At 40.5% G+C, this 23,972-nt stretch overlaps 2 protein-coding genes and 1 pseudogene across 5 annotated transcripts in view; 1 reads left to right on the forward strand and 2 right to left on the reverse strand.

The window, feature by feature from the left end:
- DNAJC21 (DnaJ heat shock protein family (Hsp40) member C21) overlaps positions 1-12,024 on the reverse strand; it is a 36,149-nt gene extending 24,125 nt beyond the window's left edge. For all 4 annotated transcript variants that reach the window (XR_009519023.1, XM_060009605.1, XM_060009604.1 and 1 more), the window contains exons 1-3: positions 11,726-12,024; positions 4,298-4,391; positions 205-328 (exon numbers count right to left, since the gene is read on the reverse strand). Coding sequence is in view for 3 of the 4 variants with exons in the window: in XM_060009605.1 (XP_059865588.1) it covers positions 205-328; positions 4,298-4,391; positions 11,726-11,822 (315 nt within the window). In the remaining variant the exon portion in view is untranslated. The remainder of the gene's footprint in view (positions 1-204; positions 329-4,297; positions 4,392-11,725) is intronic.
- On the forward strand, positions 1,333-4,198 carry LOC132421638 (riboflavin kinase pseudogene; annotated as a pseudogene).
- Positions 12,025-15,496: 3,472 nt separating the features above from the next.
- On the reverse strand, positions 15,497-23,970 carry BRIX1 (biogenesis of ribosomes BRX1). The gene is made up of 10 exons (XM_060009608.1): positions 23,673-23,970; positions 21,420-21,531; positions 20,008-20,051; positions 18,403-18,473; positions 18,215-18,264; positions 18,037-18,110; positions 17,827-17,877; positions 17,596-17,697; positions 16,194-16,322; positions 15,497-15,949 (listed from the first exon to the last, which is right to left on the reverse strand). Exons 1-10 carry the CDS (start codon positions 23,829-23,831, stop codon positions 15,680-15,682), a joined length of 1,062 nt encoding a protein of 353 aa, XP_059865591.1. The 5' UTR covers positions 23,832-23,970; the 3' UTR covers positions 15,497-15,679.
- Between the last annotated feature and the right edge of the window lie 2 nt (positions 23,971-23,972).

Genomic DNA, 23,972 nt, shown 5'->3' on the forward strand with positions numbered 1-23,972 from the left:
CCAAGCTCGGTCACTGAAAGTACATTTAGTTTTCAACTGAAGGTCTTTATATGCTGACAGTTTAAATATGAAAGCTCTGTTTTTCAGTTTCCAAAATGAACATTCCTTCACCTTCTATTGTAGAATAATTTTAGGAATTCTCTTTGCATTTGAGAGTCTTACTTAAGTACTTGATAAGAAATTATCAGTGAGTTCATTTCTTACCTTTTCATCATCTCCATAACCAGAGTAACAGGTCACAGTGAAATAGTGAAGCAAATCTAAGCTGTCATCTTGATACTCTCCAGCAAGCCCACCTTTAAGCAGAGCCTCTCTATGATTATCATACCTAAACCAAAAAAATTAGCGACATCAGTGAAGGCTGAATAAATAAGAATTCAAAAGGATTCCTTACTCTGAAACAGTCAAAATATAATTATTGTACATTTTAACATGGTCAACCCACAACCAAAAAATCTGAAGAAAAATATCAACAGGCAAAGACTTAATAATCTTTCACAGAAGTGCTGATTAAAACTATGACTGCAACTCCCAGTACGTTACAGGCAGTATACGGTACTAGCCAATACGAAGAGGGGAATTTAATGAGCCAGGGAATGTCCGTGACTCTCCCAGAAACGTAGCTGCACTTTCACACGAAACAGACCTCACTAAATAAGACAGCAGTGGACATCATCTCGTCCACAGGCTAACTACACATTTGGGATCTGGGAATTTACCAACATGGACCAGAATAAAACTCTTCTAATGTTTATGTAAACAATCTAGGAGCTTCACACACATACAACTGCCCCTCACTCTGTAAAGCTGGTTATTACCCTCATTTGATATAACAGGAAACTGAAGCTCAGCAATATTACATAACATTGTCCACAGTCATAAAGCCAATGAGCAGCAGAGCTAGAATTCAAAACCACGTGTCCTGCACCAGAGGCCCATGCTCCTCGCCACCGTGCAGTACTGCCTCCAGGTGACAGGAGAGTTAATAGGCAGGGCCTTCAAACAAAAAGACAAGGGGATCCTCGGGACAAGAAAACAGCCTAAGATCTAGAGAAGAGCTAGAGTAAAAGGAAGGCAGGAAAGAATTTCAAAGTTTCCAAAGGAAGGCAAAAGCATTTCTTAAGGCCAGATTTCCAAATTCCTCAGGAGGAGAAAAATTTAGGATTCTCTGATTTTTATATAAAAGATAATTTAATAAGAATTTTCCTCCAGACGCAGCCTCTGAGTCGCCCGGCACCTTCTGTTTGGCCAGCGGCGTAAGGGTCTCGCCGAGGCGTGTCGTCCGCGCCGCTCGGCCCGTTGTACGCCCGTGCGCTCGCCCGCCCACCCGGCCCGCGGAGCTCCTGCCCGTGTCCCCCGGCTGGTCCGGGGGTCCGGGCACCGCCTCGATGGCGGCTCTGCCTGACGCGCGGACTGGACCGCAGCCCGCAACCCGAACGGACGGCGTCATGAGGCACCTGCCGTACTTCTGCCGCGGCCAGGTGGTGCGGTTCGGTCGCAGCCCCAAGCACCTGGGCATTCCTACAGCTAACTTTCCTGAACAAGTAGTAGATAATCTTCCGGCTGATGCATCCACTGGCGTATATCATGGTTGGGCCAGTGATGGAAGTGTAGACATCCATAAGATGGTGGTGAGCATAGGATGGAACCCATACTACAAGAATACAAAAAAGTCCATGGAAGCTCATATCATGCATACTTTCAAAGAGGAATTCTATGGGGAAATTCTTGCTACCTCAGATCAGAAAAGAACTGATTCTTTAGAGTCACTTATTTCAGCAATTCAAGGTGATACTGAGGAAGCTAAGAAACGACTAGATTTACCGGAACATTTGAAACTCAAAGAAGACAATTTCTTCCAGGTTCCTAAAAGCAAAACAATGAATGGCCACTGATGGAAAAGCATCTTATTTATTCATTCACTGTTTTCTAATATTTTACTGCTCATAACTCTACAGTCTCATCTTGGTTATATTTTAAAAATCAAACATTTTCCTACAGCTGTGAATTAAACAGTCCAATGTAGTTACCATATTATGTTCCAGCTGTTCAACTAAACCCACCATGTTACAGGACTAAAAAGGTTCATTTTAAAAATCAAGATGCTTTTTTATGTAATATGTTGATTAAAATGTACCACTAGAAAGGCCTTACGTGTTTTACAATGGGAATGAAATATATATAAATATGGGTAACAGGCAAGTCACTAGCTTGAGATGAGAACTGCAACTCTCACGGTAAAGTTCTAGCATGCATGTGCCCGTACAGCATGCTCTGCTAGTCAGAAGGCTTATAGAAGTAACTATATTAAGCAGAGGCTAGACCGTTTACTACAAACTTAAGGGAAAAAATCCAGACTTTGTATTTTTGATATTTTGCACATTTATTTATTATTATAGACATGAAGACTTGAGAAATTTCATTTTAGTCAGTCATTTCCTTTAAGGGCTCAAATCACTGTACTGTGTTCCATTTTTGTTACAGCTGCCTCAGTTCTAATTGGTCTAGACTCTCTCCCTATTATTTTTTTGTTTTTCTTTTAAAACAGTAAAATGAGTGTTTTTGGAATCTCTAGTTCTCATTTTTGTCTTGTAAAACACTTCTCTCTTTCTAAGGGTAGATATTCTTCAACATTTTTCTTCACCTTCGTTTCCTGTAAACAATTGTCAGTGTCAGTTCTTCCATTTAGAATATCCAACTCTACATTTACAAAATGTAGAGTTTCATCTGCGTCTGTATCTGCCATCCCATCCCTTCACTATATGAACAGTGATTAAGCGCATATCTCTTGCATTTTAGAAAAAGCGCCCCAAAGTTCATTTGTAGGTTTCCTCAAAGTTTAAACGAACACCTAGCATTTCATTTATCTATATCAGTTTCTTAAACAACACAAAATACTTGTTTCCCCCCCCAGGGAAACTATTTAAGAGCCAACTAAACTATGAACTACAAAGTTATTTGTTTTTAATGTGATTATATGCTCCTGAGCAAATGCAAACTGTTGTAGTTGTGTGTACACAATGTAATTTAAGGCTAAAGAGTGTTATCTAGAATTTTAAAGATAACTCATTATAAAACCATTTTTCCCTAATGTGCATAAATGAGAGAACTGATTTTAACAAAACTGTTTATATAATATTTAGAAGAACATCTAAAGCTAATGTTGGAGAAGGGGGAAGCAGGAATAAATTCAGTTGGATTGTTTGAGTTTTTGGTGTATGAATTTATGGTAAACAATGTAGTATGTGTCTTTTTCATTTCTTCTTTATAGAAATACTTCAAAAATGTAATTTAATGTTAGAAATCCTATACTTGAAAGAAGCCTCAATTATCAGTGGTTCTATGAAACAAAGTTAAAAACAAACATGGAAAGTGTAAAAAAGATTTGTGTTTGTGTGAGTAGCTTGTGACAGATTGTGTCCTCATTAAGTGTGAAAATTCTTTGATATTGTCACCTTACATTTTGTTAAATAACTATTGCTTTTGAAAAGCCTATAGTGTGTGGTTTAGGAGTTAGTTAATAGTGTCTACATTTTTTTAAGTTTTATATTATTTATATATTATAAGAAATTGCAGTAGGGCCATTTTCGATTAGTTGGTGTTTTCAGGCCTTGAAATAAAATCTTGACCAAGTGAAAAAAAAAAAGAATTTTCTTTACAGCCTTTCTCTCTTGACAGCCGGCCGTGCTTGTACGCTATCACACAGAAGACTTGCACGGGTGAACTGAACACCCACCTGCTCTGCGGGATCTTGCAGTTATGTCAGGACTTTGTAGCAAAAAGTTCACTGAGAATCTGGAAACCCAGAACTTCAAACGGAGAAATTTTTGTTTGGAAATGGCATTAAATGATTGGGTCATCATGAGTTAAAGAATCTGTCATAGATGTAGAAGCTTAACTCAATTTCTTATATAAAGTAGTTCTTGGGAAAATATTACAATTCTTGATGAAAACACTATATCTGTTTTTTAAGGAAAAGTCAACATTCTTCCTTTTCTGACATCAGTAAATTTGTCAGACATCAAAAAGACCTTATTCAAAGAGAAGGCACTTCATAAGTATCAAAATTATAACTATCTACGATTGCCAAGCTTTGTGTTTCATCATCTATAATATCAGAGTTGGAGTAATCATCTCTAAGGTTCCTTCCTATCAATACACTGCATTTTATATAATGAACAGGTGACTGGTGCTTTAGAACACATTTAGAACCATTTAATATATTAAATTTTTTAAAAACCCTCTGTTGACCATTCTTCCCAACAAGATACACAAGGAGGGAGAGCGTGATGCTCACCATGCTCTTTCCTGAGGGTCGCTTAGCACATCATACGCTGCTTGGATTAGTTTAAATTGTTCAGCTGCTTCTGCGGCATTATCCAGATTTTTATCTGTTAAAATAAAGGCACAGAAATTCAGTCATCAAAAAAGTAAAGGACAGACTCTAAAAGGGACCTCTTCCATCAGAAATGCCATACATAGATGAGTGTACAAAAATGAAGAAAAACAACTATGGAAAACCAGAAAATGGATGACAGCTGATAATCAGGATCTGTTATAAGTGGGAACTTGAGTAGAAATTTCATGCTTTTCTCTAACTCTCAGTGCGTCACTGAGCACTCAACCTGGATATCCACAAACAGAAAATGCTGAGTAGTACACATTTTATTTTTAGAAGGAATAAAATACATAAATCAATCATTTATAGAAAGGCTGTTACTATTCAGTGCTAGATTATGTTTAATCCACCTTTACCACCATCCTTAAGGTTTTCTTTCTTACCAGCATATACCAAAATAAATCTCATAAACTTTACAAAGGATGTGCTAACTAATTACTTTTCCCCTAATTAGTTGTGCTTCCTTAACTGCGGAATTCAGAAAGCATCTTTGCCTCAGGGTGGTAGCCAGCTTCCAAGATGGCCCCCAAGGACCCCCACCTCCTGGCACTCATGCCCTGTGTGGTCCCCTCCCATGTCACCGGGGTTGGTCTCTGTGACCAAAAGCAGGTGGCAGGAGTGGTGACGGTACAGGATATTACTTCCAAGATTAGATCATGAAAGACTGCAGTTTGCATCTTGGGCGCTCACTCTCTCTTGGATCGCTGGGAGTAGCCAGCTGCCACAGACACTCCAGTGGTCCATGAGAAGCCCACGTGGTGAAGAATGGAGGCCTCCGGCCCACAGCCAACAAGGAACTGAGGCCCGCCATTACTGTGGGGGTGAGCTTGAAAGTGGGTTTTCCCAGACAATGGTGATTCAACCTGGTGAGAAAGCTTGAGCCAAACCACCCAGCTACACCATTCTGATTCTGATCCCCAGAAACCGTGTGAGTCCGTATTATGAAAATATTTGCTAAAAAAAAAGAAAGTATTTGCTGTTTGTTGTTTTAAGCCCTAAGTTTTCAGTAATTTGTTACACAGCAGTAGATAACTAATACACTCAGAAAGTAAAATATTTTGAACCTACCGTGGAGTACATCAATGTTCTTTAAGCTACAACTCAATATCTGCCTCTAAGAAAAAAATATGACAGAAGTAGTCTTAAAACAAGGCCCTCAAGGGTATCCTACCTCCTCTTTTCAGATACCATTACACAATCCCAAGTCCTTCAAGCGGCCTTCTGCTCAACAACTGACACAGACAACACTTTCTCAAGTGCAGCAATTTGCCATAGCTCTTTTTACTAAGATGCTTTAACACAAAAAGCTTTAGATATAGAATCATGCTCCCCTGGAATTAAAAAAAAAAGTAATAAACAGAAACAAAAAAAACTGCATCACAGGAGCCTAGCTGTATAAGTAATACAACGCTGGTCTAACTCCCCTTCCACAGAGCAGCCCATGGGTCATCTCCTAGCCTACCTCTTCTCTGGACTAAATCTCCCATTTCTTATGCACACTATAATACCCTCTACTTCAAATGCTGTCAAAGACAGTGATCATCAAGGAGCCATTCATTAATTCCTTAACATTCTACTTCTAGTCACTATAGCTAATTATATTAGCTTTTAGCAACAATATCACAGTAAGTCATATTGAATTTATAGGTGACAAAGTTTCAAGTATTTTTCATATTAATTACTGACAAGAGGGACTTCCTTGGTGGCGCAGTGGTTAAGACTCCATGCTCCCAATACAGGAAGCTGGGGTTTGATCCCCGGTCAGGACCTAGATCCCACATGCATGCCGCAACTAAGAGTTTCCTGCCACAACTAAGACCCGATGCAACTAAATAAATAAATAAATATTTTTTAAAAAAATTCCTGACAAGCCAATATACCTGTATAACAAATATTTTTTTAACTCAAACATAGTACTCAATCCATTCTGTGGTAGAGACTAAAGGTTAGATCATCCAACACCTCCCCCTCCTTTATCTCTTGCAGCCTTTACTGTGGAGGCTGGATAAGCTAAAAAATAAGCAAGTATTTTAGCTTATCCAGCCTCGCTTGCTGCTAGGAAGGGTCGTGACATAGTTCTGACCAATGAGATGAAAGCAGAAGTCTGTTAGTGTATTTTCTTTCCTTCCTCTTTTTGTCTTGTACATGGGCATGAGAGCTGGAGCTTCAGCAGCCATCTTGAGACCATGAAGAAAAAGTCACGAGATTCACTGTGACATTACTTAGCCACTGAAACAATGCCAGCAGGCACCTACCTCCAAAACTCCTTGTGGTGAGAAAAATAAATTCTTAACTTACTAAGCCACTGTGGCTAGGTTTTCCATTACTTCCAATGCATACTATCAAATTCCATCTTGTTGTGGCCTTGCTGCAATTGGATTCTAAACACAGGACACCCAGTATCCTGTTTTGATAATTTTAGATTTAATTATTTTGGATTTTTATTACTACTCTGTGGCAAATACTACTAGTTGCCTACTCGATATCCATTCTCCTCTTCCTCCTAACAAAACCTGATTTTGATCACAGGGGTAATACACACACTTTAAAAATTCACCTCCCCAGACTTTCTTGAAGTTGGGGTTGCCAGGTGACCCAGTTTTAGCCAATCAGATACAAACACAAATCTACTAAGTGAAGCTCCTAGGAGAAGATTGTTTCTCCTGATCAAAGGGATGGGCCTGGGTGGCACTCACCTTATGCCCTTAACTCATCCCCTGTGTCCTGCCCAAAGCCCGGGTATACTGCCTGCAGGCAGATTATGAGGACTGAGGCAGAGACTGCTAGTTCATCCCCTTCTTCCGGTAACAACTGACTCCTGATTTTATGGGGGCACCTGATCCCCCAAATAAAGACTCCATTTCCAGTCTCCCTTGAAGCTTGGCATGACCATGTGACTAAGCTCCGGTCAATAAAATCTATAAAAGTATTCTATGGTGGCTTTAAGACTTCCTTGAAAGGCAACCAGCACACACTCTGTCCCTGCTTTAATCCTTCCTCCTCCACACTGCTGCCTGGGATCCCCTGCTGCCGTTTCAGATGGTGAGTGAGGCCTGATCTGACAGCTGCTGAGCAGAGTCCAAGGACCTCGTGGAGGAGACCTGCTACACTGGGGCTCACCTGCCTCTCTCTGCACCTCCACATGAGTAATGAACTTCTTTGAGGCTTAACTGCTTACACTTGATGAAAGGACTCAAGTCTTATGGTCAGGATGATGGACCAGGTCTTCGATGGCTTCATCAAGCAGCTGGAGCTACCAAGATGGGCCACCTCTGGATTTCTTGCTACATGAAGAAAATAAAATGACTATTTGTTTTGACCACAATTGCCAGTTTCCTGTCACGTGCAGCTGAACACAATCCTGATATGCCTCCAGGGTGACAGTCCAGCTCATGACTTCTGTGTCTTCGTCAAATCATTAATAACATTTTGGTCAGATAAACGAAAAAAGCATAGTTCAAATAGCTAGCTAGTGGGAAGCAGCCACATAGCACAAGAAGATCAGCTCGGTGCTTTGTGACCACCTAGAGGGGTGGGATGGGGAGGGTGGGAAGGAGGGAGACGCAAGAGGGAAGAGATATGGGAACATATGTATACATATAGCTGATTCACTTTGTTATACGGCAGAAACTAACACACCACTGTAGAGCAATTATACTCCAATAAAGATGTTAAATTTAAAAAAAATTAAAGCAGAAAGGCAGAAAAAGCCAGCAACTGAATCTCCTGACATGAGACAAAAAAGGCGGCTGTTTGGGGTGGTACGTGGTGGCTGTCTTCACCTTTTCATCTGTACTTCGTTGTCCTGTTTCTTCCCACTCCCTTCCTTCCTCCCTCAAAGAAGTCTGGTAAGAGCTAAAGCTTTTACACATAAAAACCCACCAGTGTACCATCTGAAAGTAAGATCTAATCACTTGCTGGAGCTTCTTTTTTAACTAGTTTTTTCAATCTGTCATATGGCTTTTTATTTCACTTAAATATACTTGTAACTGGTTGACCAGGAGGTTGAACATGACTGCAGTTGAGTTAACAAGCAATCATAAAAAATGGAAAGCCCACCTTAATTATTAGCCAAATGCAAAAGCCACAGGTATTGCAAATCCAGTCATTAAAGTTTAAAAGGCATTCTCATACTATCCTGTGCTTTTCTCTTGATCCATTCACACCGTCTTCCACTTTGTCCCGAATGTTTTCACACTACCTTCTAGAACATTTCATGGACTGTGCCTTTTAAGTCCTGCCTTGACTGAAGCCAGGTTCCCTGAGAACACCACTTCCCTACAGGCCTCTCGGGCTCCAGCACAGCTGTCACACAGCAGGTTCGGTGGTAAAGCTGACATCCTCCTGGTCACTGATTCTCTATTCACCCCTGAGGACAAACCAGCATTCCATCGAGATTCAGGCCATTTGGCCATCTCTCCGTCTTCCCCTCCTTCTCACTGTCCACTCGCCTCCCAACTACTCCCCCTACTCACTGAGGATTTTAGCATGTGACTCAGGCTCCACCCCCAGGTCCTATCCTCATCCTAGTCATGTCAGTGTCCTGGACCTACTGGTCTCCCTACCTCCAGCCTTGCCCTCTCCAATCCATTCTCCCCACTACAGCCCGAGAGATACAAGAAAAATAAAAACCTATCATTTCTCCTGCTTCCAACCCTTCAATGGCTTCCCAACACCCTTAGGTTAAAACCCAATCTGCCTAATGCAGGTTACCACAACCTTCAAGACCGGGCCCCTGCTCACCTGGGCAGGCTCACCTCTTTCCCTTCCTAGACTCTGCCGTGGTCTCTCTTGCCTTCCACCTCCTGTATTCCCTGTGTTCCCGCTTTAGGTCTCGACCTAGATGTCACTTCTTCAGGGATGCACATCTATCCCACCCACTAGAAAACCCAGTCCAGATTGGTACATGTGCTCATAAGCACCTTGTATTTGCCCTCATACTGCCCTTATCTCACCGGATGAAAAGTGACTGCTTTCCTCTGTGTTTCCCAGAAGACAGCAGGGCCAGCAGGGCAGGGACCACCCCTGTCTCGTTCCACAGTAAGGTGTTCAGGGAACAGTCGTCAGATGAATTACTGAGAGCCTGGCTTTCACAAGGAGTAACCTCACTACGCAGTGCTATTGACCCTACTGGAAATCATTCTCAGTTCCTCAATAACAGAAATAAAGGTAATCTCTTTCTTTTTTAACAATGAAAATGGGCAGCCTTTCTATATGAGGTACGTATTAGCCTTTGAAGCACAGCCCATATGTCCTCTAACATCTAACACAGTACCTTACACACAGAATGAAATTAAACATTTGCTGAGTGTCAAGACTTAACAAATTAATGAGCCAGCAAAGCAAAGCATATCAAAATCATGCATCTCCTGGGACAGTATTTACCCCTTATATGTATAGGCATTTTCAAACCAAGATATTTAGGATGTTACGAATTCTGATGACATTCAAAGAAGCTATTCACATTTAGTTACTAACACATTTGGTTTCAAAATAGTTAACTGATATTTTAGTAACATTTGCCTTCTTCTTTGCACTGATTTCCAACTAGTCACCAAATCTGGTAATTTTTCTTTTGCAACTTCTCTTCATCCCAGGCCTTACCCTTCCCACTGACCCCAAGCCTAGTTTTGGCCCATCGGTGCCCAAGGCGGACTCTACCTGACTTCTGTCTCTACCCCTCCTCATACTACTAAGCTGCCTTCATAGCACCTTCCCAAGACATCTTAATAAAACCAGCCTCAACTCTCCACTATTGGATAAACAAATTTCACAGTCCTTCGCCTAACATTCAAAGCCCCTTACAATCTAATCTCAAACTACTACTCAAAAACGTTTTAATACTGTCATCAAAATTATATATGCACTTGGTGACAAGCAGTAATCCTCTTTCCCACCCTTTCCCACCCAGAGTCAACAAATTCTTAACTCGATTTCTAACGGTAACCCCTATTACTCTTACACTAATTTTGGACCTATTAATTTTGGATATAGCTAATGACTTCTTAATGAACATTTAGCTCATTTACCTCTTCCCTTCCAATATACATCAGAGTTTTTTTAGTTCCTCTGTTGGTCATCATTACAACTTTAAGCAACAAACCCATACCTTTATTTCCCGTTCCATCAACTATAACCATTACCTTCTGACTTTGGGTCCCGAGCCCTTCCTTCAGCTCTTCTCTCAACCCATATTTTCAGACTTCCGATAAACACTGCCTTCGGTCGAACTGTCCCCTAGGCCATCTTTGGGACACTCAGTGCTCTTTCCCATACTGTTATATTCACTTCTCTCAATCCCATTCCTCCAGCATCCAGCTAATGGCTAGACTCCTCCGCCAAGGGGGAGCCTCACTGCCTTTCAGTACATAGTGGACCCTGAATTCCTGGGGCAGTTATTAGTTGTTCTATCACACAACTACCAATTATATATGCTATGCTATTTTATTTGCATTTGTATTTAACTTTTCGTGTGTGTAAGGCATGTTTTCCAAACAAGACTCTGAGGTTTCCATCTTAGCATTTCAGAGACTCTAGAAACATGCTTATGGACTAGTACTAATACGAAAGCCTCTTATAAACCTCAAAAAGCTGAGATTCAAATTCTGAGTTCCCCAGTCTAGAAGATCAAATTACTTCACGACAGTCACAAAGGCCTGGACTACAACCAAATAAAACATCCAAAGGAAGCACACTTCTAAGTAAACACATGAACTTCACTAGGGAAGACACTCAAAATCCGAAGTGAAGTACAGGGTCTTTTCTCCGAAAGAGAAAAAAAAAGGCATAGCCATTTAAAAGACATTTCACTAGCTCCTTTGTCTTAATTACACTTAAGTAGCTGGGATTCCTTGATGAAGCTAAGGGCCGCCGAGGAGAAGCCCGGGGAAGCCGAGCTGCAGGGGAGTCCAGCAAGGGACTAGCCTGAGGCAGGACTGGGTTAAGAGCTCGCGACTCCTCCCCGCTCGGGGCCGTCTGCGAAGGAGTGGGAGGGGCAGGGAAGTCTCTAGGACATTTATCTTTCCCCAGCCGTTAGCCACGCGGGAACCGGGGGGAGGGGCGTCTAGGAAGGGACGAGGTGCTCGGGGCTCGAGTGAAGCCTGGGGGTGGAGGGCTGCGTCCACCGAGGAGCCGAGGACGCTCATCGCCAGAACTGCGCAGGGGCCACCTGACCGGGCGCCGGCCCGATTTCCAGGGCGAGGGGAGTTACCGAGCGGGCAGCTCCGGGCACAACCAGGTCCCTGGAGTTACCCTAGGGCGAGGGTTGAGAAAGGTCGCGAGGGCCAAGGCTTCTGCGAGGGGCCACGGCGGTTGCGGAGTAGTTACCCGGGTGCCATTTCAGGGCCAGCTTCCGATAGGCCTTCTTGAGCTCCTCCTCGCTGGCGTCGCGCCGCACCCCCAGCGCCTCGTAGTGACACTCCATCGTCCGGCCGGGCGGGGGGCTCAGGCCGGGGCCCGGGGCGGGGCCGGTGCCCGGGCCCGGGCCGAAGTGGTGGTGGTGGCGCTGGTGGTTCTCTCCTGTGGCAGGAGCCCGGCGCCCGCACCGGGCCAGCCAGCGAGCGCGGCGGCAGCGACGGCGGCACGGGGCGACGACGGCGCGCGGCGGCGAAAGGCGGCGCCGGTTGCGGCACGCGGGAGCGCGGAGGGGGCGTTACCGGAGGCCGCGGCTCCGCATGGGCTGGGGGAGGACCCTGTTCCGGAAATAGCCGCGCAGGAGGGAGGCGGAGCCGCGGAGGGACGGAGGTGGGGCCTTAGGAGAACGGAGGCGGGGCCACGGGAGGCTGGGCCCCGGTGGGTGTTATTGTGAGGGACACAGAGGGCAGTCAGAGTGACACCAACTTGACAGCCGACCTGAGAGCTAAGATAGGAGTCTCATGGGATGATATTCTGGAAAACATCTTGTGGTTCTTTAACGTGAGCCCCAATTTTACAGATGAGGACGACACTCAGGTAAGTGGTTTGCTCAAGCCTCCCCAATCAGTGGCAGGATTCGGTTGGATCGAATCCAGGTTTTTTTAACTCTTCAGATATCTTCGGTTACCACTTAATGAGATCTCTAATATTGCTTGTCCTGACCAATGTGCATGAGAAATAAGAGTAGATGACTTAAACTGAAACAATTTAAGAGGAAGCATCAACACGTTTTGAAGTAACATAGTACTACATGTTTTACCACCAATGTGAATGAAATTGTGCTGGTCCACCCATCCATCACTCTTTAATCCTAACTTTTTGGCCTCTAAACCTACATTTCCAAGATTGGTTTACTTTAAGAATGAAGTTAAGGGAATTCCCTGACAGTCCAGTGGTTAGGACATGGCGCTTTCCCTGCCAAGGGCCGGGTTCCATCCTGGTCAGGGGAACTAAGATCCCACAAGACCAGCGGGCCGCCAAAAAAAAACAAAAAATGCAGTTAAGAGATAGTATTTAACCAATAGGTTTTGGTTGATCTAACTGATACACTGTATTATGGGATGTAAGATCTGAACAACTGTTCCAAGCAATTTGATAAGGTGTCAAAATACTATCCTAATTGTCGTTAAAATGCCTCAGTATAGGGCTTCCCTGGTGGCACAGTAGTTAAGAGTCCTCCTACCAACGCAGGGAACACAGGTTCGAGCCCTGATCCAGGAAGATCCCACATGCCGTGGAGCAACTAAGCCCGTGTGCCACAACTACTGAGCCTGTGCTCCAGAGCCCGTGCTCTGCAACAGGAGAAGCCACCGCAGTGAGAAGCCCACGCACCACAATGAAGAGTAGCCCCCACTCATTGCAACTAGAGAAAGCCCGCACACAGCAACAAAGACCCAACACAGCCAAAAATAAATAAATAAAATTTTAAAAGAAATCCATCAGTACACCAGAATATTTCACTGTAATGTGGAATGTTTACATATATCAGCTGTTAGATGTAGGTTGTCTTTGTCAACCACGTATGGTTAGAGAGAAGGGCTGGCTCTGTTGCTAACAAATATCTATTGTACAGGGTTGGGTATCCAAAGTTTAGGAAGCTGTCCCTTTCTTCCTTAATACCCTGCCCCCTGCACAATCAAAACCAACCAACTCTAAACCTCATCAAGTTTCTAGGCACAACACTGTCCAACCCACTACTCAAAATTCATACTTGCCTCTTTTCCAAAGGAATATACTATATGGTCTTGGATTGTAAATTGGTAATAGGTAGGGATTGAGAAATTTGAGTGCAATGAAAAACAGGACCTTTCCCCATCTGAGAATGGAATTAGGGGAGGGGGGGTTGGACAAAAAGTGAAAAAACAAAGTATTTTCTTCCTCCAACTCCATCTGGTTTTGCTACCTCTTTTTTTCCTCCTGAGGGAAAAAGGGATCTATTTTTACTTATAACATTGTATCAAAATTTAAAGATAATTACACTGCATATAAATTTCAGTCTAAAGAAAGATCTCACTAAACAGGCTGACTTCTAAATGAACATGGACTTGGGAGACACGGAATTCTCATTCAAATGAGTTATCCATATAAATGATTATGAAAGGGAAATATACAGCTAATTTTCAGCCTATATTCTGTCACTTAAATAATGGCCTTTTTTCCCCTGCACTTAACCAGATTTGCCTTTCATTAGCCACATGCAAGTATTGAATATTTCAAGTGAACCTCTGACTTGAATTACTTAAATTTCAAGGTTAAGTAGCTTAACTTATACCATTTCAAGATAAAGTAGCCTAATTATACACTCAAGAAGGCCTTTCTTAGCAGAAAATTAGGAAAAAGTGAAATGGAAAAACTGATCATTCTGCCTACACAGATCTAAAATAAAGACAAAATCAAAACCCAAGTGACAAACTAGGAAAGATGCCTAGAAAAACCTCACTATATAAGAGCCCTTACAAATTCATGTAACTACCACACAAAACACCAGTCACAAAAGAAAACCCAGTACATAGCCAAAACACAGTATTCATTTTTTTACCTATCAAATTGACAAAGATTATCTCAGCAAGGGTGTAAGGAAATGAACACTAACCTCTGGTGAGGTACAATATTTAGGGGAACAGGTTCATAATTTTTGACCAGAGTTCTTATAGGAAACCACAAATATTGTACAAAATACCTATAGAAAGTTTGCTGCAAGCACCTATACCAGAAAAAGATAAAATTGAAATACTCAAATATCCAACAAGGGACTGCTTAGATAGGCGTGACAGAGTGGAATACTATGGAATTACTAATCACGCTGCAGAAAAAGACAGGAGAAAATGATTAGCATGAAATTAGTGGGTGACAAAATACCACATGCATGACCCCTATCCCTGGCCACTTGCATCCAGAATCTTGTCTTTCCATTACTAATCGACTTCCAGGGTAGTAAGCCCAGTGCTCTCTTTACTTCAAGTAAAGTTCTTTCTTAACAGGAGAAATTCAAATCTTCTGGTGCCCTCTTAACAACTGTCCTGTTTTTCTTTCTTTTACTGTTAATTTGATAAGTAATTTACAGGCACTGCTTCTAAATTAAATTTGTAATCTACAAAAAGCTTTCAACACATATAAACTCATTTGATTTGCAAAACCTTTGTTTTTTTTTTTTTTGTGGTATGTGGGCCTCTCACTGCTGTGGCCTCTCCCGTTGCGGAGCACAGGCTCCGGACGCGCAGGCTCAGCGGCCATGGCTCACAGGCCCAGCCGCTCCGCGGCATGTGGGATCTTCCCGGACCGGGGCACGAACCCGTGCCCCCTGCATCGGCAGGCGGACTCTCAACCACTGCACCACCAGGGAAGCCCAAAACCTAAGTATTTTTAGCATACATTTTCAAGGTAAGAAAACAAGATGAGAGGTTGGCTTTTCCGGGGCCTCACTGATTTGTGACTCAGGGACTCAAACCTCAGTAAGATGTTTTCCCTTCTAGCAGTCTACCCCAACTTTACCATCTGAAACTATGCTCTCAAAGTGCCTAATGCTCTTTTACATGTAATAATGATCCAATAAATCTGTTTGAATTTCAGCTTTGCTAAACTCAAAATTTTAATCCAAGAGAGCAGGCCTAAACCTTAATTGTGCTAAGTTTTTAATAATACAAACAAGCTTTGAAAAGAAAAACAGAAATTAAGTGATGAGTTCTGGTGATATTTTATTTAGAAAAAAATAGGACCCGCCCCCCCCGAAGCCACAAAATCTTAATTTTTCTCTTTTAAATGTCACACTAATTAGATATAAGGTTGTCCCAAATAATAAAAGTATTTTTACACATTGAACATAAAATAAATATAAAACAAATGAGAACAAATTAGTTATCCATTGATTCATTTTGCATTCCCACTGTTCATCTTCTGTTTCATTTTCCTTTGCCTTTTATAAATCCTTTTCTTTCTTGCTTTCAAATCGACTTTTGGCTCTGGTTTTACCCACTGTATTTCTATCGGCTTTTCCTCAGCTGGTATAACAAAAACATCTGCAGTGGGATCATGGGGAAGAATAGTCTTTGGTTCTTTCTTTCTCAGCTTCTGCACGTCTTTCACTTGCTGTTTCTCTCTGTATTTTGCAGCTGTGATGGATCTTATGACACGCCGATGCTAGAAACAAAAAAATATTAAAGGTGCTTTTGAAATAAAAATAAACATTTTATACACGGCAAAGACATTAACTTATGAACCCTACTTCCCTTCACCCTGTGTCATCAAAAAAAAAAGCAATTTGTAAGACTGTACGCAGCAAAAACCAAATTCAGTTTCACAGTTAACACAACAGTTACTTCACAGAATTATTTTGGCCCAAGAGTTCTGGGACATAAAGGACCACTGAACAAAAACAGCTTACCATGTTTGGTGACTGGTAGTGAGGATTTTCATACAAAGTTGGTCCTCCAAAACTTCCCTGGAAAATCTTTATGAGATTTAAGACAAAACGGGGTCCTATTTCTACAAGAGCAGCATCTTCCTCTATGATCTTTAATAAAAAGGAAACATTTCATTTTGGTTTGGATATACTACTCCTCCTAAAATGTATACAGGCTATATCCTCATTACAAATGTGCCTAAAAGAACTGATAACCAATGAAGTTAAGGTGGAAGTGAAACTTGGCAAGTGCCAAATCATCAATACTTTCTGAAATACATTACTGGTTACAGGTAGTTGTCATAGGAAAATATAAATGCTTTTTCAGTGTGTTTTTAAAATTGAGTCACTTCAATTTGGTCTGTATCTTGCTTCTCACAACGCGTGTCTTCTTGAAAAATTGTGGTTAAATGAATATTTAAAACTGCAACCATGGGCTTCCCTGGTGACACAGTGGTTGAGGGTCCGCCTGCCGATGCAGGGGACACGGGTTCGTGCCCCAGTCTGGGAAGAACCCACATGCCGTGGAGCGGCTGGGCCCGTGAGCCATGGCCGCTGAGCCTGCACGTCCAGAGCCTGTGCTCCGCAACGGGAGAGGCCACAACAGTGAGAGCCCGCGTACCACAAAAAAAATAAATAAAAAATTAAAAAAAACTGCAACCATTATAACAAAATGGATTAAAGCACCCTATGGAGCACCCTTTCAAAATTTAAATCAACCCCTAAATTGTTTTTATACATTTAATTCAAATTAGATTAAAAGGTAGATAAAAAGACGTTGGCAGAATTTATTTTTGAATGGTTACTGACTGTGGAATTAAGAGACAACTTCTGAACTACAAATATTACTATAGTTGGTTAAGGTATGCCTGCCCTCAGGGGTTACGAAGGGGATATGTTTAACTCACACTGCAAAGTATCCAATATAACAACAACATGCAGAAAAGAGCCCAGTTTACTTCATAAGCTGTCTGAAATTTTGCCTTGCTGCTCTCTTCCACCTCTCCACAGATTTCCAGAATCACCTCTCCTCCTGGATGAATCACTGTATGACTCATCTAATAGTTCTCACTGAATGCTTTCTACAGGGGTTATGTTTTTCAAAGTCTTAAACCCCACCTCACCCCTGGTAGATTCTAACGTCTTGGAAGAGAAACTTATATTTTACTCAATATATAGTGGCTTGTTAGAAAATCCATACACCATATTAGCTGATAGCCATGAACGTAAGTTATGAGATAAAGGTTATTTACTACAAGTCTGTGGGGAAAAGAAAACGATGTAAACGAAAAGAAAAGAATTTATCATTTGCATTTTCCATGTCTATAAAAACAATATATCCTAATTTATTTCAAAGTATAATTAAAAGTTAATTAAAGCTAACCTGAAAGTTCCGAAACCATATCCTATTATCCAAAATAGTGAACGTAAACACATGGTCCACAAATGGTTGACTTTTGGGATGATACCGTGGTGTACTAAAGATCTAGTGGGAAAAAGGACACGTTAGTTCTGTATTCTGTGACATACCATGTGTGCTTCAGATAGCTAAGTTAAAAGGAAGACACTCATTTAGAATATTTTACTAAAAATAGTTTCTAGTAAAGATATTTACCTGAATTAAGAGTTCTTTTAACAAAGCAAAATGTGGTAATTCATCAAAAGCCTATAAAAATAGAGTGAACATATTACTTGACAACATTAGTTTTGTTTAAAATTGTTTGTGTTTTTATATTAACTAAACTGAATTATACAACTATATCCACCAAAAAACAACCATGCACAGTAAGAAAATTAGACCTCATACACTAAATGAGAAACTTACAGGATCAAAAGACAAGAGGGGCCGAGAACCTTTCAAACAGTTTCCAGTCATCTTTAGCTCAGCTAGGGTATGAACTAGAAAAATTACATCAGCAACAAAAATAGTTATAACTTTGGCACGATTATCCCAAAAGATTATTTTCAATTTTCTCACAAAAACTTAAATTGAGTCAACTTACTATTTTGAACAAGGAATTTAGCAGATGGTCCGTGAGGTGAATTTGAAAGCCTAAAAAATATAAAAGCTTTTTCAACTAATTAAAATTTAGAACGTAGTAAAAGCTTACTACCAATTCAGTTTAAAAGACACCATAATGTGCTAATAATATTCACATATTCTCTAATCTTATTTAATACATTCTCTTACCACATATAGAGATCTTGTTTTTTCTTAGCTTCAAAATAGATACATTTATTGCAGTTTTTCATTTCACAAACCTAAACGGGGCAAAGTATAGAAAAATGAAGTGGATAATAAAAATAAGATCTAAAGTAATTCAATGCAATGAATATTTAGATGCCTTCAAAAATACTTAAGCAGGTTAATAGGCTACAAAGGTCTAAATCGAGGTAAATTTATTCATGGAAACGTTTAAAGTTCCTCTTAGGTGTTCTGTCCAAGGTAAACTGTGCTCTGCCCACCTCTTTGGTGGAAGCAGCTACTCTTTCTGGCCTAGCATTTTTACTGGCCTCCCTTGGGGAACCTCTTCTTCTGACCATGGTCCTGTGTACAAACTACAAAGATTTAAAACAAATGTCCCAGGGATAAAGCACATTACAATTAGCCTCACCAACTAAAGAAAAATACAGTCCTTACAGAACCAAAAATCATCCTTTATAATGGTTACTTTGATTTTTAACTCTCTTTAACTCTCTTTTAGCTTTTCGATTTTAAGCTCAAGAAATTTGTTTTTTCTTCCTCATCTGTACTACCATTCTGTGATTTGGTTCTGTAAAATCACTAAGGAGCTGGCGAAAGGCAAGTATACAAAACCCATTTCAAGCTGAATTAAACTTCAACATCTCAAGGATTTACAAAGTCACAATTGAGAAATATACAAAAGGAATGAAGTCCTATATTATTGTCGTGTTCATAAACTAATACATATACACTACCTGAGGCTTAAAGAATTCTTCAGTCCAATGCTTTTGTTCCTTACTGGTCTTACAATAAACACATCTACACACTAAGTTGTGAGCGTTAGTTGCTGGCAACCCATATCCTGTTTATTTCTCCTATCTTCACTTGAAATTATACTACTTGTTTACGGCCTGTCTCCTCCATTAGAATGTAAGCTCCATGATGATAGGGGCGTTTTTCTAAACACTGTTTCTATAATGCCATGATAGAGCAGCACTTCAAAAATTTGTGCTAAATAAATAACAGAGGCATTTCTAATAGCTAAAGAGAGTTATCTTAAAACAATTCTAAGTTTTAAAAGAAAATCTGCTCTAAAAACGCAAGTTTACTCTTCAACAATACTTTGAAAATTTAACATATTACTAGTTTGTAATATCTTAAGAGCAAATATCACATGCACCGCTTTTAAAACTGGCAAAATACTTTTCAATGAGTTTTAAAAAATATTTAATGGGCTTTTTATTTACGTTGATAATTTTTATGAGTACCTACTATGAATTTAGCACTGTACTAGACATAATGAGAAAAAAAAAGAGTGATTTAATCCTTGTCCTCAGGAAATTTCAGTATGCTTGTTGAGAGAAGACAAATATAAGAATGATCAAGAAATTATATACTGAAGCACTAAACTGTGTGAAATAGACAATGAGTACTATAAAAATTTAAAAGGCAGATAAAGTTCATAAAATTTGCGTATCTTATACAAAACAACTTAAAAGTCACTGAATAACTGACTTATTTTCTAAATGAACTATTTCTAGTGTTCCAAATATTGTGTTCCTAAATACAATGTTGCTAGAATATTTTACTTTAATTAATTTCTAAAATTACCTCGTTAATCACAAATAACTTATCTTTACGATCCATTTTAGTATCTATAAAAAGAAAAACAGGTTAAGTAAACAAAAAATTTCAAAGCTACTTCAATCAAATCACACATACTTTCTAGGAAATTAAATATTAAGTATTTTTTATAATCTTCAGTTTAAATGAGATTTTATTAATCTTCAAAATGATTAGACCTGAAAACACATGACCTCTTTAAAAATCTTGTTCTTTTGAAATGTAAACAAGAGTGATTAAAAATAGTCCTCAAGAATTATCAAGCTCTAAGCAGTGTCTCTTACTTGTGTACAGACATACCTCAGAGATGCTGCCAGTTCAGTTCCAGACTACCGTAACAAAGCGAATATCGCAATAAAGCGAGTCACACAAATTTTTTTGGTTTCCCAGTGCATATAAATGTCACGTTTATACCATACTGTAGTCTGTTAAGTGTACAATAGCATTATGTCTAAAAGAACAATGTACATACCTTAATTTAAAAATATTTTAGTGCTAAAAAATGCTAACCATGAAAAAGTTTGAAATATTCCAAGAATTACCAAAATGTGACACAGACACAAAGTTAGCAAATAAATGCCACTGAAAAAATGGCACCAAGAAACTCGCTCGACGCAGGGTTGCCACAAACCTTCAAATGGGGGAAAAAATTGCAATAAAGCGAAGCACAATAAAAAGAGGTATGCCTGAATTCTATGAATCCCTTTCAAAAATGGGAAAATTCTCACAAACCACATTTAGAGCTCATAAATTAAAATTCTCTCATTAGTTTCAGAGACCTGAAGATGTAACAGCAGACCTCAGTTTGAGAAACACTGGTCTAAAGAACTAAGTTATTACCTAGAATTAAAACCAAAAGCACCTCCCAACACAGGCACAAAAACACCTGCATGAGGGCGCTATCACAGTTATAAACTCCAAACTAGATGTTCTTCATTTGCCTGTAAGATACCCCATTACTAAAAAGAAAAGCTTGGCACTTAGGAGCAGACTGAGTCCCAACTTGAAGGTGCTTGAAATCCTACTCCTGGCCCATTAAGTTTTTTAATAAAAAGTTATTTTAAATACAGAAAGCAATACATGGCAGTCCCAAATCATTTAGAAGGACAAACCAGCTCATGACCTCTGAGAACATTACACTGAAGGCATTCCTGGACCTTTAAGAGATGTTTTGCTAGTTGGGATCTGTTTAAGAAAGGAAAGAGAATGTTTAATGAATTTTGCAAAGAATTTCTAACAAAATATTAATTGGAAAAATCTTGGCACTGAACAGATACACTTCTGAGAAGTCATGCTTCTTTACCTGACATGCTGAACGAACAAAGTGTGACTCAAAGTGAAAACATATAAACAGGCAAGTTTACAAATACAAAATTTTAAAGTATGTGATATAAAGGTACCTGCTTTAGAATGAGGCATCAACATTCTCAAGTCTTGCATTAAATGTCTTGTTCTGAAATTTATTCCTCTAGAAGAAAAGATGAGAATCCGTTCCTTATTTTTCCACTTGCCCTAAAGAAAAAAAAGTGAGATGAATTTTAACATCTCATAATGAGTCTACCTTGTTTGTTTGTTTACAGATAAAGCTTCCAAGTAGCAAGCCAAACAATCTTTAATTCAGAATCTCTGTAGCACTGACCCCAGCTGCTACCCAGAAATCTCCTTGGCTTCCCTTCTTTTTATTTTTTTCCTTCAATCTCTCCAATTCCTCCTCCTGACTCTAAAGATCCTTTCTTAGCCCTTTTTTGTTTCTGATCTCTCCAGGACAGAGTTCTCATAATCATTCTCACAGCTTTGATTGTCAACTAACTCTACAGAAAGGTAAGGAACTCTTTCTAGCCCTAATAATCCAAGTATTTGGCTTACCTCAAATTCAACTCTAGAATACCAACCCTTAAAATCCGGTAAATTTCTTTGCTATTTATTTTTCTGATGATGTCACCATCATTTCAGTCCCCCACACTTTGACTCTTCCATCTGCCCTTGTTCTCTCATATCATAAGCACTAGTAAATGCTATCAATCTCTCTTTGCAACAACTTAGTCCTCTCCTAGTGATACTGCCTTCAAGCTTCAGATTCTTAATCTCAGATCAACTGCAAATCTTCTAAATGCTGGTCTTTCCAGCCAGAAGCTCCTCCAACAGACAAGGCAGACTACCGCCTACATGCTCCAATCACATCTTTACCTTCCAGGGTTTTCTAAACAAAGTCCAAAATGATACAGCTTTAACACTGGATTCTAAAATACACCTATATTTCTACCTTACTATTGCCCCAAATAAACCCTACACTTTAGCCAATTTGGCTGTACTTTTTAAACTGTCAGCATTTCGTCCACTTCAACACCTTTGATTAGTTTTTTTTTCTCTCTCTCACTCTCTCCCTCTTATATTGTTCCCTCTCATTTTTGAATATCGGAATTTTGCCCTTACCTTGGGATCCAGCTCAAAGGCTAAATCCTTCATGATCCCTTACCTGGTTATCCTAAAGTAATCTTTATTTCTTGCACTTCAGTAATATTTTTTATATTGTGACTCAGATCATAGCTACTATCATATTTCTTTCTAGCTCTTAAAGTGAAGAGTGAGAACACTAACATTTACAGAAAATCTACAAGTTCAGCTTATTCTTCACAAAAAGTAAATCACATTTTCTTGCTCTTAATTTACAGGTGAGTGAAGAGTTCGAAACGTCCCTGATAATTAATATCAGGGCTAGAATTCAAGCTCATCTTTCATTACTAAAAGCTAACTCCTTTCCCAGTGCTTGCCACTCCACCACAAAGGGTCATTGATCTATCACTCACTACGTGGTAGACAGAGGTTTACGCTAAGTTTGGGAGCGGGGGAGACAGAAATTAATAAATCAAACACAATTCTTGTCTCCACAGTATCTGATCTAGCTTACGGAGCCCTCAGTTGACTGAAAGTTAAGTCCAACAACTTGTGTTCACCTTCTTTTGAATAAAAACCATCAACTCATATGAGTTCTTAGTTTTCTTCTAAACGCCAACATGTTAGGAGGAAGTGGTCATGTTCTAGTTTTGCAATCCCAAAGCAGGGGAAACCTAACTTCTTACGTGCCTGCCACGTTAAAACTTTGTCGAATATACGTAAAGGTCATACTATCTACTCCAGTTTTCGTTACCCCTTTAGAGTTAAAGATCAAACAAGTCAAAATCATAATCCCAAAGGAGAGCAACTTTTAAACGACCACATAACAAGCTTCAGCATCCCTAACTGACTGCAGCTCAATATGGCAGAATGTGGAATTCTGGAAGGTATTCACTGGAATTCATCACTGGAAGGGATATATTCGAGAGCGAGGAACAACTCTAGGGAAAAAGTACTATCCTTCAACAACAACAAAAAATGGAGTAACTGGAAGACCAAACACTGTTAACTGAGTCCCCGTAAGTCGCTTCCTGTGAGCCGGGTAAGAGCTCAGAAGTCGGCCCTGTTGCTCAGCCCGCAGCCTCCAAGACTGCAGCCACGTGCACGAGGGTTAAATGTAAACGCTGTAGGGGGTCCCGCCGGGACACAGGGGACCGAGCTCCCGAAACACCCCTGCAACTCGGAAACCCGCAGAGCCATCATGTGGTAACCAGCCCCAACGAAGGCGCGTGAAACCACGGCCGTAGAGCCTCCCCTACCTTGCAAACCGGGCCTGGGATACGATCTCTCTCTGCCTCCGCCGCCTCCTCTGCTACGTCGCTCGGCTTAGCAGGCGTCTTAGCATCTTTTTCGTTTCTTTTTAGCTTTTTCGCCTGAAACGCCGGGCCTCCACGCCGTTTCCTCTTGGCCACCGCCATCTTGCTCCCCGCCTTCACTCTGGGCCTTTCTTCCGGCTCGGCCGCTCGCTCCGCTTTCTCATCTCTATGGTCCCGAGGCTCGGCCTCGGCAGTCCTCCTCCTGCTCTATGGTGCCTCCTTCCCGTCTCTAGGGTACGGCTC

The sequence above is a fragment of the Delphinus delphis genome, chromosome 3 (genome assembly GCF_949987515.2).
Source record: "Delphinus delphis chromosome 3, mDelDel1.2, whole genome shotgun sequence".
In the NCBI taxonomy this organism is placed as follows: domain Eukaryota; kingdom Metazoa; phylum Chordata; class Mammalia; order Artiodactyla; family Delphinidae; genus Delphinus; species Delphinus delphis.